Raw genomic sequence first — 15,725 nt, 5'->3', positions numbered from 1 at the left:
TGGCGTTTCTTCCACTGATCGCTCCAGGGCTCTGCACTTGCTGATCTTTCCATCAAACACATTCTCCCTCCAAGCTTCACCTCCGCTCCCTCTCAGCTCTACCTCCTTCCCCAGCCCTCATAAGGTAATCCCCACTCCACCAGTATTCTCTATACCTCACCCCGTTTTTTATTTCTTTATATAAACATGACTAAATTATGCTGGTCTTTGAATGTGTCGCACTACAGTGCAAGCTCCATAAGGGCGCGCTGTTGGCTCAGTGCTGTACTTATATGAAAGGCCAGCACAGAGCAGGCACCTGATCAGCATCTGTTACACACACAGATAGAAGGGTGGTGGGTAGGTGAGTGGATGGTCAGATAGGTAGATGGATGGATGGAAACATGGTGGATGCAGAGGTGGGTAAATGAACAAGCAAACAAACTAAGAAAAAATAAGGATGGGCCATTAATAAAAGCATCAACCACTACACAACCAGTGCCACACCATGCAATGAAGGATTCTAAGGCAGGAAGAACCGACCTGGGTGAGCCCTGAGGTAAGTATCATAAATGAAATACTATGTGAAATGGACCTTAAAAGATGGGGGTCTGGGGGGCACAGCACCAGGTGGAGACAGGAAACGAGTTCTTTTCAACTGGATGACGAGGAAGACAAGGAGAAAAAAATAACAATCAAAAACCAGTAAACAATCTGCAGGAAACTAGTCCTACAATTTAATGTGAAAAGCTTTTACCATGAACTTAATAACTAACACACCATAAAATGTAAACCCCTAACAACGTCCCGTGTGTTTTAAAAGTAAATGATTAGGGGATCCCTGGGTGGTGCAGCGGTTTAGCGCCTGCCTTTGGCCCTGGGCATGATCCTGGAGACCCGGGATCGAGTCCCACGTCGGGTTCCCAGTGCATGGAGCCTGCTTCTCCCTCTGCCTGTGTCTGCCTCTCTCTCTCTCTCTCTCTGTGACTATCATAAATAAATAAAAATTAAAAAAAAACAGTAAATGATTAGCCAACTGCCCACAAAGCCTCAACATTCATGCATCCCGTTATATTGCAATTCTCCTAGCCACGGCTGGGTGATGATCACCCTGGGTTTTTATTCAAGTCCCAGAAATAAATCGACCAATGAATAAAGCATGTCTGGTCTGGTACCCAAAAAACAAGAGAACTATGCATTGCTTTTCAAACCAAAAATCCCAAGATAGTATGCCACTGCAATCTCCCCTAGCCACTGGGCAATCCACACATTGAGTTCATCTCTCTTAAGAAACAAGCTATTCCAACACACCTGAGTGGCTCAGTTGGTTGAGCATCTGGCTTTTGATTTCAGCTCAAGTCATGATCTCAGGGTCCTGAGATTGAGCCCCATGTCAGGCTCTGTACTTGATGCAGAATCTGCTGGAGATTCTCTCTCTCCCTCTGCCCCTCTCCCCACTCACATATGCTCTCTCGCTTTCTTTCTCTCTCAAATAAATAAAGTCTTTTAAAAAATAAAAAAAGGAAACCAAGTATTCTAATTGCCTATGCTTCAATGTTGCTCTGCAGAGGGGTCCATCCTCAGTCACTAATATGTTGAACTGTTGTGCTATCGGCTTTTCCCTGACACATCTGCAATTGTGTCAGGAAGGCACCATGCTCTGGGAATATTTTCATCACTTCAGTGTGTATGGGGGTGAGGGGTGAGAAGCTGAGGGGGTACTGATGAATAAGGACAGCTTCATATGTGACCTAAATAATCAAGCCCAGCCATCATGCTTACTGGCAACTGCAGTAACACAGGTTGTAAAGTATTCATAGACATCACAGTTGGGAGGGTGGGCAGTGGGAGCAGGGTGGTCTAGAGAAACCAATGCCTAGAGCAGATAAAAATGTCAGTATTTGGAATGCTTGGGTGGCTCAGTGGTTGAGCATCTGCCTTTGGCTCAGGTCGTGATCCCGGGGTCCTGAGATCAAGTTCCACATTGGGCTCCCCACAGGCAGCCTGCTTCTCCCTCTGCCTATGTCTCTGCCTTTGTGTATCTCTCGTGAATAAATAAATAAAACCTTTTTTAAAAATGGCAATGTTCAATTTTCTCTGGTCCAGTAGTTCTCAAATGTCGGTGTACAAAGAACACATAAAGAACCAGTTAAACACGTAAATCTGCTACTCTTCTGCCTTTCCTCGACATGCCAGGTAATCTGGTTGAGAAAACCAGGGGTGGGGGGAAAAGTGAGAAGATTCTGCATTTTCATATGCACCCTCTGCAGCTTAAAGCCTGTGATCTCATACAGCCCTTGGAGGAACACAACTACCAGTCCCAGTTAAAATCTTGAGTCTGTATAAAATATTGCTGTGCTCAAAGTATAAATCCATGGAAGGATAAACTTCACCTCCGTCCCTTGGGAATAAAAAAAAAAAAAAAGCATCAGCTTAAGGGCGCCTGGGTGGCTCAGTCGGTTAAGTGTCCAACTCTTGATTTTAGCTCAGGTCATGATCTCAGGGTGTTAAAATGGAACCCAGGCACCCCTAAGAATTCGTGTTTTTAACACAACCACCAATAAGATTAGAAAATTAAAATAACGGGAAACCTGGGTCGATCAGCAGTTGAGCGTCTACCTCCAGCTCAGGGCATGATCCCAGTGTCCGGGATCAAGTCCCACATCAGGCTCCCTGTGGGGAGCCTGCTTCTCCCTCTCCCTGTGTCTCTGCCTCTCTCTCTCTCTCTCTCTCTCTTTCTCTCTGTCTCTCATGAATAAATAATTATATTTTTTTAAAAGATTAAAGTAGGGCAGCCCTGGTGGCTCAGTGGTTTAGCACCACTTTCAGCCCAGGGCGTGATCCCTGGAGACCTGGGATCGAGGCCCACGTCAGGCTTCCTGCATGGAGCCTGCTTCTCCCTCTGCCTATGTCTCTGCCTCTCTCTCTCTCTCTCTCTCTCTCTCTCTCTCTGTGTCTCTCATGAATAAATAAAATGTTTTTTTAAAAAAAAAAGATCAAAATAAAAAAGAATTTACCCAAAACACTTACACAGGAACAAATCCCCTAAACTTTAAATGCACTAACCCATTAGTGCCCTGAGAAAGTTGTTTAATCTAGTTGAAGATTACAAATGTTTTCTGTGTCAAAGGTAGAGAGGATGACTGTTTTTAATTTACCAGCCATATTTCAATAGGAGGGAACCAAACTCTTTTCAATTTTTGCAATTTCAGTAACACGTTATGGATTTAAGAAGGTAAGATGAAAAAAAAAAAGAAAAGAAGGTAAGATGAAGGTCAGTTGATCAGTCAATCAATGGGCCCCCAAGCAGAGACACAGTCATATATCTCTTGGAAAGGCCTCTTTTTAATTCTACAGTGTACCAACTTAGGACAATCGTCTATATTGAAATAAATTAAAATAATACAAAAGCAATCACTTGCAGCTCCCCCAACTAGGAAGAAGCCAGCCTGTTTGAAAACATCTCCAAGCTGCCAGCCTTTCCAACCAGCCAGGTCTGCATGCCCTGGGCACAGTGCCCCCCACAGACACAGACGGGCCTCAGCTGAAACTGTGGCTGCTGGTGAGCAGAGGGCAGGGCTGAGGGACATCACCCAGCCCCCACACTCAGCCCTCTCCCCAGAGAGCTGTGCTGCTTTCCTCACTCAGGAAAGTGGGTGCTCACACCGAAAGAAAAACAAAGGTGATTTCTGCAGCCGAAGAGATCCGGCCAAGTACCAGCCCTGTCCTGTTGGGAAGCCTTCCCCATGTGGGAGGCAAAGTCCCAGGACTCAGGATCACCAGGACTCAGGATCATCAGCACTCCCACCACAATACCATGACAACAATGAACAACAGCAACAACAAAACCTCTAATGAAGATGCTCTTGGTATGCTTCTGCTTCTGTTTTAGTAACACTTCAGTATAAACAAAATAGGACTCTCAACATTTGTTTGATAAATCAACGTGACAAAACAAACTAATGCCTGGAATAAAGGATAGGACTGGGGTACTATTTTGGCAACCAGACTTGGAGTCACATTCTTGTGGCAAGTCAACAACGCGAGCCTGGCTTAGGTCATGCAAAAACCGAGATGAAACCAACAGAGATAGGGAACTCGCATCTAAATTCGAGCCTTAAAAAAAAAATAGAGAAGGAAAGACCTACTGTACATAAATATACTTCTATGAAAAAAATGCAAACTTATGGGAATCAACATAATTCCTCCTTATAATGAGAATAATTCTCATCAGAGTTGAACCTCAAACTGGAACATGCAGGAATGAAGAGCCCACCTCCCGGCACCCGTGACGGGGTGCCACCTGTATCCTTCGTCTGTCCTCTGTTTCACCTTCTGGATTCCAGAGCATGTATTACTAAAAAGGCTACCCTGTCTCTGGAAGTACAAATAAATAAAACCAAACTGAGCTCTTTTCCCCACCCACCTGTCTACCCTATGTATTTCTTTCTGATCCTGCAGAAGCCGTAAATGTCTCAATCCAGGCATTCTAAGGTTTCCAGGTACCAGAATGGATCCTTGCTGGTAAGACAATTCTGGGGAGAAAGTTATAGGTGAAGTGATGGTAATACTCAGATAAGCATAAAATTAAAAGCTCTGGCACCATTTTTCACTGGTCAACTTACCCCAGCGATGTGTCAATAAACAAGGGGGCTAATTCAAAGATGTGTATTTGAAAGCTCATTTTTTCAGCTCCTTCTAGCCTTTCCATTAACTGAGAGTTTCAATCACACTAAATAAATGAGAATATAAATAATTAACGGCAACACTATGAACTACGTGGGCTCCAGGCCTGAGGGAAGAGCCCCTCATTACAAAATGCACCTCCCCACCTCCTCACACACACATGCAACTCCCTCTATGTGAGCCCCAGGCTAACACCCCCTACTTAAGGGGAAGGATATTTAAATTAAAACAAGAGCAGGAACAAATTCCTATCATCAGGAATGGCTAAGTAGGGTACTGAAATCTCCCAATATCTAGCCACCCACAAATGAACTCATGCACTAGAAATCTTGTCTAGGTAATCATCAGCATGTTCTTCCCAGAATCACGTTCCTTCGGCAAGAATGCAACAGGGGAAAGACAGTTTCTGTCTGGTAGTGCTGGTACTGCTTCCATGCCCTGTTCCCTTTGGAAATACATCTTTCAGAGCAAGCACATCATGCTCTTGTTCCGACTTCTATTGAGAAGTGTGTCAGAACACATCATGGGACCCACATGGCAGCCTATAAATGCATGGGGCATGCTACTGATGCAGCCACAGGAAAGCATGCAGAGGCTGCAGGGCCAGTTCCAAAAACAAGCAGAGATCTACTAAAGATAGGCAAACCACTAGTCACCTTTACCAGCCCAGACTTCACTAGCAGTAAATAGGGGCATGACCCATAAGCAGAACTCTGGGATTTGTAAAAATAAGAATGTACCCCTAACTGCAGTGCAAGTTTGGAAACAACAATTGAGAATGCCTCCTTCCCTCCACATCCTTAAAGGTCAGTGAAAACCTCCAATCCCCTGGGAGGCTTGACCACATCAGCGGGGGCATCAGCCTTCTTGGAACCCAGGACATTCACAGACAGCACAGCTCACCAGCCCATGACACACGAGTCCAAAACAAACTACACACCCCAGCCTCCCTCCTGGGAGAGGGCAGTGAATAAGACTAAGGTAGCTTGAGTTTTAGGAGTGGGGAGAACAGATGAAGAACAAGAAATAAGCAGATAATAATTGACGGCCAAGTGCTATGAAATTCATCATCAGAGTAGGGGGACAGAGTAGCTGGAAGGGGCTTACTCAGAACTGACAGTGGTAAGAGGATCCCTTCTGAGTAGGAAACAAAGACACTGAGACAAAAGCCAGAGGTAGGAAGGAGCTCAGTCTGTTCTCAGAATAGAGACGAAGTGAGAGCAGGTAAAGTGTAGGGACGGAGGAACAAAGGACTGCGGAGCAGGGCAGACAGAGCCACAGAAGCCTGGGCATCAGGCACTTAGGCATGACAAAAGGGAACTTAGACTATAATCTAAGTGCATCTGGAAGGCACTGAAGGGTCTTAAGGAGGAACAGGACACCATGGTCTTGTGACACGTCCTAAGCTGTCGGATACTACTCTTTACCTGTCTCACTGCTATTAACTTTCCAGGTTTATGCTGCCTCAGATCTACCCCTGGGAGCAAGGACTGGGTTGTAGCACTTCTTTCTCTTCCTCAGGTGCCCAGTACAGTACCATGTACTAAAAAAACACTTGATTCATAAATACACACGCATACACACACACAGCACATTTGTTCAGATGGTTTAAAGAATCTATATTTTAAAACTTGCCAAAGTAACCATTTCTCTACAATGTATGTAGTTTTCACTATTAGTTGGGTTATATTGAGAAAAGAAAACAAAAGCTCAATTGACAGAAAGGCCTGCTTATCTATCAGTGAGAAGAATTTGGCTGCTGTCTTCCTACCAATATAAAAGCAAGCAAGTTAGCTATTTGCCCAAAGAGGAACCCCCTTCCTTCTGAGAATGGAAAAGCAGAGACAGATCACAGGCAAAGGCTGGCCCCCACCATCGCCAGGGCCCTCCATGCCTACTTGTCGCCACCTACTGGAGAGCAAGAGGACACAGATCTGTACACTGTTGCAATGTCTGAGACTCCAGCGCCAGTTAACTAGTAAAAAAATTAAACTCATACAGTGCAAATCATGGATTTGAACAGAGAGCTCCTAAAAGAAAGACTCAGAAATAACTGAAATAAAAGACTCTTTGGGGACCCCTAGCTGGCTCAGTCAGTGGAGCATATAACTCTTGATCTCGGGGTTGTGAGCTCAAGCCCCACACTGGGTATAGAGATTACTTAAAAGTACAAATTTAAAAAAATAAAATAAAATAAGACTTTCTTACTCCGATAAGTTAGCATGTCTCATTAGATGTTTAAAAAAATTATGCTCGCATGTCTTTATGTTATAAAGAAAAGAGGTACTAATTGAAATAAGATTGAGGCTCTAGAGACACCTGGGTGGCTCAGTGGCTGAGCATCTGCCTTTGGCTCAGGTCGTGATCCCAGAGTCCTGGGATTGAGGCCCACATGGGGCTTCCCGCAGGGAGCCTGCTTCCCCTCTACCTAGGTCTCTGCCTCTCTCTATGTGTCTCTCATGAATAAATAAAATCTTTAAAAAAATAGATTGAGGATCCTAAAGATACACTGTATTATTATTCTATCACTTCTTAGAAAGAGATTTGGAATGAAAACAAAAACTTGACTAAAATTTTTTCCCAAATATAGTTAAAGCAGAATAATAAATCAGAACCACAAAACAACAATCAAATCAAACCAGAGAGAAGAGCCAGAGGCAAAAGGGAAATGAGGAGAGAAAGGTGTACCAGAAAACAAGACTCCAGACCCCATCCAGGGGCAGGCGGGCAACAGCGGCAGATGGTGCTCAGTCAGCAGATTAGCAGGGCCTGCCAGCCCTGAAATCAGGCAGCATGGAGCTCAGGGGCCGCAGCAGGTGCCTCTGCAGGTTACAGCACACCGAGCAGGCAGCAAGAGGAAATGGAGGTGTTTCTCAACTGGAAATGCTGGGGAATAGTTAAAAGCCACAGGAATTAAACAGATGACTGAGAGAGACAGACTGACTTGACAAGAGGACAAAGGGTTTAACGGAGGCTGCAAGAAGGCAGAAGCAGAGGCTGGGGAGGGCACCACAGCCCAGGCTAGTTTGGATCCACCAGATGCAGGCTCATGGGGCCTTGCACATAGAAGGGCTCACCATTGGCTTAAAGTTCTGTGTTATCATCCTGAAATTCCTTATTACACTTTTTCAAAAAGGGGCCCCTTGTTTTCATTTTGCACTGGGCCCCACAAATTATAGAGCCAGTCTTGGCCCAGGGAAGACACTGGCCTCAGCACAGGAAGGGCAGCTCTGCTACCTACATAGTTAGAGGGAGGTGGAGAAGAAGGGTCAATGCCATCTGATGGCTTCTTTGTGAAGCAGAAAGACGCATCTGTTATGAGCAAACAAGAGAGCAGATGAGGGGGAAAAGTTAATATTATGGATAATAATATAATTATTATTAATAATACAATAACATCCATAATAATATATGGATATATGGAAATTTTGGTCAACTTCATCTTTACAAAGGGATTGAGGTTAATATCACCTATAATAAGACAGATCAGTCTCATGTACTTCCTTATGATACACTGAGAAAGTCACCTCACTTTTGTGCTATTTGCTATTCCTGTCAAATGCATAACCTCAATGTAATCAGAGAGCCCAAACTGAGGAATCTTCAACAAAAGAGCATACCAGTACTTGTGAAAATTGTCAAGGTCATGAAAAATGAGGAAAGACTGAGGAGCAGTCACAGATTAAAGAGACATAACAATTATTATATGTGGGATTACCCTGAAATAGAAAAAGGACATTAGAAAAAAAATAGTAAAATTTGAATAAAGTTTGTAGTATAGTTAATGATGCAAGAAACAAAAGCAAAACAAAATTAAATCTCCTTACTATTTACAGCCCCCTGACAAGTCCCTGAAACAGGCAGAATGACATTCCTTTAGGAAGTCGACTGCCTCAATGTTAATACTTTGCTAAGGGCAACAGGCAATCTTAGTTTAACATCATCTCAATACCCCAGGATCATGTAAGTCTTCCTTAACATATAAAAATTCCTTTGGAAATTTCCTTTATCTCTACCCCCAAGATCTATGTTAGCAATCATCTTCCAAGCATATGGCCCACTGATAAACATCTGAAGGGTCTCATGACTAGGGTTTTACTAGTTAGTAATGACCTTTTCCTAACAATAGCTCCTAACCCCTTCAGGGTCCTGGAAGCCTTGCTTCCAAAATTCGTTAGAGACTTACGCTCCCTCTCGCTAACCCCCTCCCAACTTGAAAGTATATAATCAATTGTTCCTCACAACTGCAGGGCAGCTCTTTCCGCCCACGGATCTTGTCTTGGTGCTCTAATAAAACCACCTTTTTGCACCAAAGTTGTCTCAAGAATTCTTTCTTGGCCATCAGCTCCGAACCCCAACATTCCATCCATCAATTAACAGCACTGTATCAGTATTCATCTCGGTGTTTTATCAGTGTACTAGGATTGTAAAGGCAGTAAATTAGTGGGAGCTGGGTAAAGCGTACAAGGGAACTGTGGACTCTAACTTTTCTTTCTTCAAGTCTCCAATATTTCAAAATAAAAAGTTTAAACTTCCACGTGGATTTTTCAATCATGATTTTCTTTAATGTAACCAGTAACTCCAGGAACTTCAATTATCACCTTTGAAGTCCAGCACTAGTACTACTATGTCAGACATGTCCCTGTTTCTCTAACAACCCAGAGATTCAGAAACCAGAAAGAAAGGTTATGTTCCCCTTAAAAATTATAACTTGGAACTATGGCAGGGGGAACAGTTAAACAAACAAACAAAAATCACCCACGCTGCTTATTTTTGTAGTTTCAGTAAATTGAATAAAAATTTAAAAAATAAAAATAAACCACAGGCCCCAATGCAAAGGAACCACAGACATTCTCCAAAAAAGGCTAGGAGGTGGCAAACATTCAGAGACTATTAGATTTCTCTTCAAAAACAATGTCAACGGGCGCCTGGGTGGCTCATTAAGCGTCTGCCTTCAGCTCAGCTCATGATCTCAGGGTCCTGGGATGGAGTCCCATGTCAGACTCCCTGTGCAGTGGGAAGTCTGCTTCTCCCTCTCCCTCTACGTTTCCCCCTGCCCATGCCCATGCCCATGCTCATGCTCATGCTCTGTCTCTCTCTCTCTCTCTCTCTAATACATAAAATCTTTTAAAAACACACACACAATAACATCAGCAACCTCAGATTTTAGGAAATCATTTTTTGCCTCCTGATTTTGAAAACTGGGTTTGCATCTTGGTTCTGCCTCTCTCGGCAGCTCTGTGACCTTAAGTAACTGCTTAAGTTTGGTACCTCCATTCCCACATCACCCTATGATAAAGATTAAATTACTTACTACATTTAAAAAAAACAACCACCACACCTTACAGCAGTATCGGCATATAGGAAATTGTACTGGGAGAGGCAGGAATGAAAGTAGGATGATGCCAGATTTGGGCCCGCCTGAAAAGGTAAATGGTAGTCCCATGAATTTAGGAAAAAAGAAAACAAAAGGAATGTGCCAGAGGTGAGATGGCAGGAGTTTCGTTTCAGCTTTCTGCATTGGAGAGAACCATCAACTGCAAGCTCTGAACTAACCTAAACCAGTCTGTTTTTGCATAACTGGTAGATTCCTCTCATTGATAACAATAAGGACCCAAAGTGGATGAGAGTTGGCTATCCTCCTCTAGACTGGTATCAGGTTATACTGATGGCAAGTCTTAGGCCAATTTCAGCCATACAGGCAGATCTTCACATAGGAGATAAGAATTTATTTATTTATTTTTGTATATTTTTTTATTGGAGTTTGATTTGCCAACATATAGCATAACACCCAGTGTTCATCCCATCAAGTGCCCCCCTCAGTGCCTGTCACCCAGTCACTCCATCCCCCCGCCCACCACTCTTACTACCACCCCTTGTTCGTTTCCCAGAGTTAGGAGTCTCTCAGGTTCTGTCACCCTCACTGATATTTCCCACTCATTTTCTCTCCTTTCATCTTTATTCCCTTTCACTATTTTTTATATTCCCCGAATGAAAAGGAGATAAGAATTTATAAGCAAGCAGGCACAAAATAATTCACAGAAACTGTTTGTAAGGCTGATAGAGCCTTAATACTCTGTCCCACTGGCTATCACACTGATGTCTTTACAAAAGGTTCCCCAGTAGCAGATGCATGAAGCAACCAGAGTCCTCGGTCCCCATGGGTGGACAGGGGACTATTCAGATAATCAGGCATTATCCATAAAGATTCAGACTGTGGGCTCCGCTATCTTCTCCTACTCTATTCTTGGTTTTGTTTTGTTTTTTTAAGATTTTATGTATTTATTCATGAGAGACAGAGAGAGAGAGAGAGGCAGAGACACAGGCAGAGGGAGAAGCAGGCTCCATGCAGGGAGCCCTACGTGAGACTCAATCCTGGATCCCAGGATCATGTCCCAAGCCGAAGGCAGATGCTCAACCGCTGAGCCACTCAGGCGTCCCTCTTACTCTATTCTTGTGAAAAGAATATCTCAGGAGTATTTTATTCAATAAATATCAATGAAAGAAACATTATGACTTTGAACAGGTCATACACACTTGGTATTTATATAATACTTCTCCTGCCTGCTGCATCATTCCACTTCACAGCATCCTAGGAATGGAGGGAAGGAGGTGGAGAAGGAAGAACAGAAATATCCCTTTGGTTCTCTCACTCCTCTGCTTGCTCCCATGTGTCTTGAAGGCTATTAAGTGGGCACATTAATTAATGCCTCAAGTGTTAAAAGCATCTATAAGAACCATACAAGTTACAAGGACTATCACAGATACCTTTCTCTCTTTTAATTAAAATTTTCCTCAAAGCTTAGAGAGATCCAGGATCTCTCTACAGCAAATCCAGGTCAGACAGTGCTTTAGAAAAATAAGGATTTACAAAGAACTTCAGGTAGCACACGTACCCACACCTGGGACAAAACCCACCCCAGGTAACCATTCTCAACTGGTTAAGACGCCAGGCCAGGGCTCAGTGGAGTTGTGCCGCTACTCTGCTGCCACCCAGCGGCGTATGTGCACCAAGGCACCTCGCAGCAGGGAAAGAGGCAAGGGAGAAGCACTGCCTAGCCAACCACTGCACCAACGGGATGAAGTGTAAACAGATGCATTCTTCGAAATCGATGTATTAAAATAGATGTTAAGTTACCACAATGTAGTCTTATCTCCACCTCAAACTAATAACTGCTCCAGGGACTCAATCAAAGCCAAAAGCCAGAATACAGACCCCAAGAAAGTCCAGGCTTACCTGCTTTGGGTCAGAGGTAGCAGCGCCAGGAGCTGGGGACTCCAATTCTATGGTCACAGGTCCATCATTCTGAATGTGGACTTGCATGTAGGTACCAAACTTGCCATCTGAAAGAGCAATGCAAACAATTATGAGAGATGGAGGTCTCATCTAAGACCAAGGTTACTCTGTCTAAAAAGTCATCTAGATCAATGTAACCAGAAACATGAGGAGCAGGACTAGCCCGTAAACATGGAGGAAAGTGGCCAACCCCATAAGGAGAGAGGGAAATGCAAAATTAAATAGCAGAGGTGCCACTGTAAGCTCTGCGATTTGGCAAGAATGAAAAGATCTGAGAACACCAGGGTGGGGAAATGTGGGCTTACAGGACTATAAAATGGGGGAGAAGGCAAATTGGTTTAACCACTTTGGAGGGCATCGTGGTGCTTGAATAAACCCTACAACTCTGGAATTCAACCTTGGAGAATCTACTCAAAAACTTTTACACAAAAGGAATGTTCAAGGGTGTTCATTCTGTCAATGTTTATAACAGAAAAACTGGATACAATCCGTCCCTCACTGGGGGGATGAATGCATAAACTCTGCTTTAATTCCTCAGTGGATACTACGTGGCAGCCACTTGCCTCAACAGGGCAAATCTCAAATCTTTATAAAATAACTTGCTGGGGATCCTGGGTGGTTCAGATGGTTAAGGGTCCAGCTCTTGATTTCAGCTCAGGTCATGATCTCCAGGTCGTGGGATTAAGCCATATGCTGGGCTCTGCCCTCAGGGGGAAGGAAGTCTGCTGGAGAGTCTCTCCCTCTCCCTCTGCTCCTACCCCCATTCACACAGTCTCTCTAAAATAAATCTTAAAAAAAAAAAAAAAGGTAACTTGCAACAAGGATGTATCATAATACCAATTATTTATTTATATGATATTTTTAAATATCCCAAACAAGTTATATAATTTATAGCTATAGATATATAGATATACAGATCTATTTATGGAAAAAACATGAGCAGGAACGATGAAGGCCAAACACAGGACAAGAACCACATTCATACCAAAGAGAAGGCAGGGGATGGTGGGATTTGAGAGAGACAGACCAGAGGCGAACATGACTAAATATCTACTTTGTTTCATAATTAAAATTTTCAAACTAATTAAATATAAAAGTTAAATGATAAGGTGGGGAGGGAGGTCCTGCTCCCTCACTGTGGGAACCATCCTGCTCCCCCAGAAAAGAGCACTTCTCTTTGTCCTATTCAAAACCTTCTGTTTTAATACCCAAACCCACTCACTTGTGTCTATCATTCCCCAAATGCTGAACTACATTTATAAAGAAAGCCAAGAATATGCTTTGAGAGATGACGCTGTGGAGTATCAGAATGTTGACTCCATCGGTCCAAGTACCTCTGTTAAACCCTGGGCCTAACCACTGCTGATGACACATAGGAATGCTAACTCAAGGGAACACACTGGTCTTGACAGTTCAGCAATTAAATTTATTTAATTTAAATGTATCAGTTTAAATCCAAAGTAAGAAAAGAGCTGTGTCCAGAGTAAAAATAGTAGGAGTCATCAGCACCTGAGAACCATCAGGAACACTTCTACTGCCACCTGTACCATAAAGGAACAGAGAGTATATGAGATCCAGTCCACATGTGGAAGTCACTCACAGCAACTACGTGCCAGGCGTGGTGCTAGAGATCAAAGACTCAGCTCACAGGCAAAGACAGGCCTGGTGCTTGGTGCTAATGAACGCTGTGGTCTACTATGGTGGACAATTGGGCACCTCGGGGTGACAACCCAGTATGGCAGAGACCCTGAGAGATTCTGGTTCTGGAGACCAGAGAAGGGCCCAAGTTCCCCCTTGGAGATAGGGAGGGAATCAGAAAGTCTTCTTGGATGAGGCTACACAGGGTCCAGGACTTGAAGGACAACCAGGACCCAGGCTGGAAGAGAAGGACAGGCCCAGGCCCATGAGCTCTGAGGCTCTGGGCAACTCTTTTAACCTCGCAATGGCTCAGCTTCTTCCCACAGGGGTGCTAACAAGACGACCTTAAAATACAGGGAAAATTTCATAAGACAGTGCATGCAAGTGCTTAGGATAGTAACTCACACGTGGTGTGTACAAAATCAGCATGTGTCTTTACTGTTATAAAAAGTCATGTTCAGAGTGCCTGGGTGCCTCAGTCGGTTAAGCATCTGCCTTCAGCTCAGGTCATGATCCTAGGATCCTGGAATCGAGTACTACATCAGACTCCCTGTTCAGCAGGGAACCTGCTTCTCCCTCTGACTCTGCCTGCTGCTCCTCCTGCTTGTGCTTTCTCCCTCTCTCACACATAAATAAATAAAATGTTAAAAAAAAAAAAAAAGGAGGTCATCTCGAGAGGCTCCACACAACCAGAATTGTGCTTCCCACACTGTGCCCTGCAGGGTATTCCTTGAATAAAGAAAAATAAAGTCACATACTTCTGGAAAACCACATTTGTTTGAACTCTCCCTCAGAGAATCACAAAGCACAGCAGCATATAACAGGCTCTCAAGACCTCCTTGAGTAGAGAAACCTATTTAGTTTCTTTACCCTGGTAGTTCCCAAACTCCCCTGGGCAAGGAGCCCTAATTTCACACAAAACATCCTTTACAGAGCAGATGACTCTCTGAGAGAAGCTGAGGAAAAGAAAAGCACCAAATGGACACACTAGCCCAGAGCAAGCCAGCCTGGGGCCTTTCTGGTTCCCTCCCTGGAGAGCAGCTCTGCTCAGACACCAGACCCACTGCAGCATGAGATGACCTCCATGAACCACGGCTTCTGCCACCACGACCACACAATTTCCATCTCTGGTTCCTCCCCCTGGTATCAGTCCCTCCAACCTCCTTAACCTTGTGGAGGGTCTTAGGCCGCTTCTCTTCAATGCTCAGACAGCAGCTCTAGAAACTACATGATTAGAACCCATGCTGTTCGCCATTTTTACAGGCAAGATTAACCTAGTTCCAAGTGTGTAGCCAAGCATGCTCAAAAAATGGTGACTTTCCTTCAACTTCTATCAAATTAAAGTGGCCATTCAAATCTACAGAGCTTTTGTTTTATCCATGTCAGACTAGCTAAAAAGACATCAGCTGGGAAGGAAATCATGTGTTTAATTGCATGCTAAAATTATGGCTACAATTAGTGGCAAATTTCAGCGGCTGCACTCCTCAGAGAAGCTGAAGGCAGACTCATGAGGAAAGGAATTATTTCCGACCTTGAATTTCTGTTGCCAGGATATACAGCATATGCTTCACCGTGTTTATCACTCCAAGTAGCGAGAAATTTATTTTCTTTTCCTGTTTTTCCTCACTTATGAACAGAACTATTATCTGAATTTCCATTTGTACAGACAATAAATCCAAAGACATGTTTTAAGAGGTCTTAAAACGGGAACATTTTTTCCAGTTCGGATCAAAGAGTAAAGCCCCATGAAAAATTATACTGGCCAGAGGAAATAAAAACATTTTTAAAAATAATCTTAAAAGGCAGAAACATATCTGTAGAACCACAGCTGGGCTCCAGTGATGATATAATCAAGTCATCCTTAAATATCGGTCCCATGGTTCTGTCCAGAGCTGGAAGAGAAGCATGTGTCAGGCACATTTGTGCCACATGTTTCCAGCTGGAAAACTCCCAGCCAGAGCCCCAAACCTGCTGTGACCTGGTTTCTGGTAGGCACTGTCCAAGGCCTCTACCAGGTCCAAACCAGTGCACCCCATTAACCTGTGAAGGCTGACATCCCACTCCTTTGAACAATGCTTGACTGATGGTCACCATCCCTGAGAGGCCCAGTACCACCTTTCTGAGC

General features: G+C 43.8%; 1 protein-coding gene across 2 annotated transcripts in view; it reads right to left on the bottom strand.

The window, feature by feature from the left end:
- Nucleotides 1–15,725, bottom strand: part of DTD1 (D-aminoacyl-tRNA deacylase 1) — a 183,901-nt gene that overhangs the window by 144,365 nt on the left and 23,811 nt on the right. For both annotated transcript variants that reach the window (XM_072736497.1, XM_072736498.1), the window contains exon 4: nt 11,903–12,009. In XM_072736497.1, coding sequence (XP_072592598.1) covers nt 11,903–12,009 — 107 coding nt within the window. The remainder of the gene's footprint in view (nt 1–11,902; nt 12,010–15,725) is intronic.

Source organism: Vulpes vulpes, chromosome 14 (genome assembly GCF_048418805.1).
Source record: "Vulpes vulpes isolate BD-2025 chromosome 14, VulVul3, whole genome shotgun sequence".
Taxonomy (NCBI): Eukaryota; Metazoa; Chordata; class Mammalia; order Carnivora; family Canidae; genus Vulpes; species Vulpes vulpes.
Note: the sequence above shows the minus strand (reverse complement) of the source record. Positions and strands in the feature narration are given on the sequence as shown.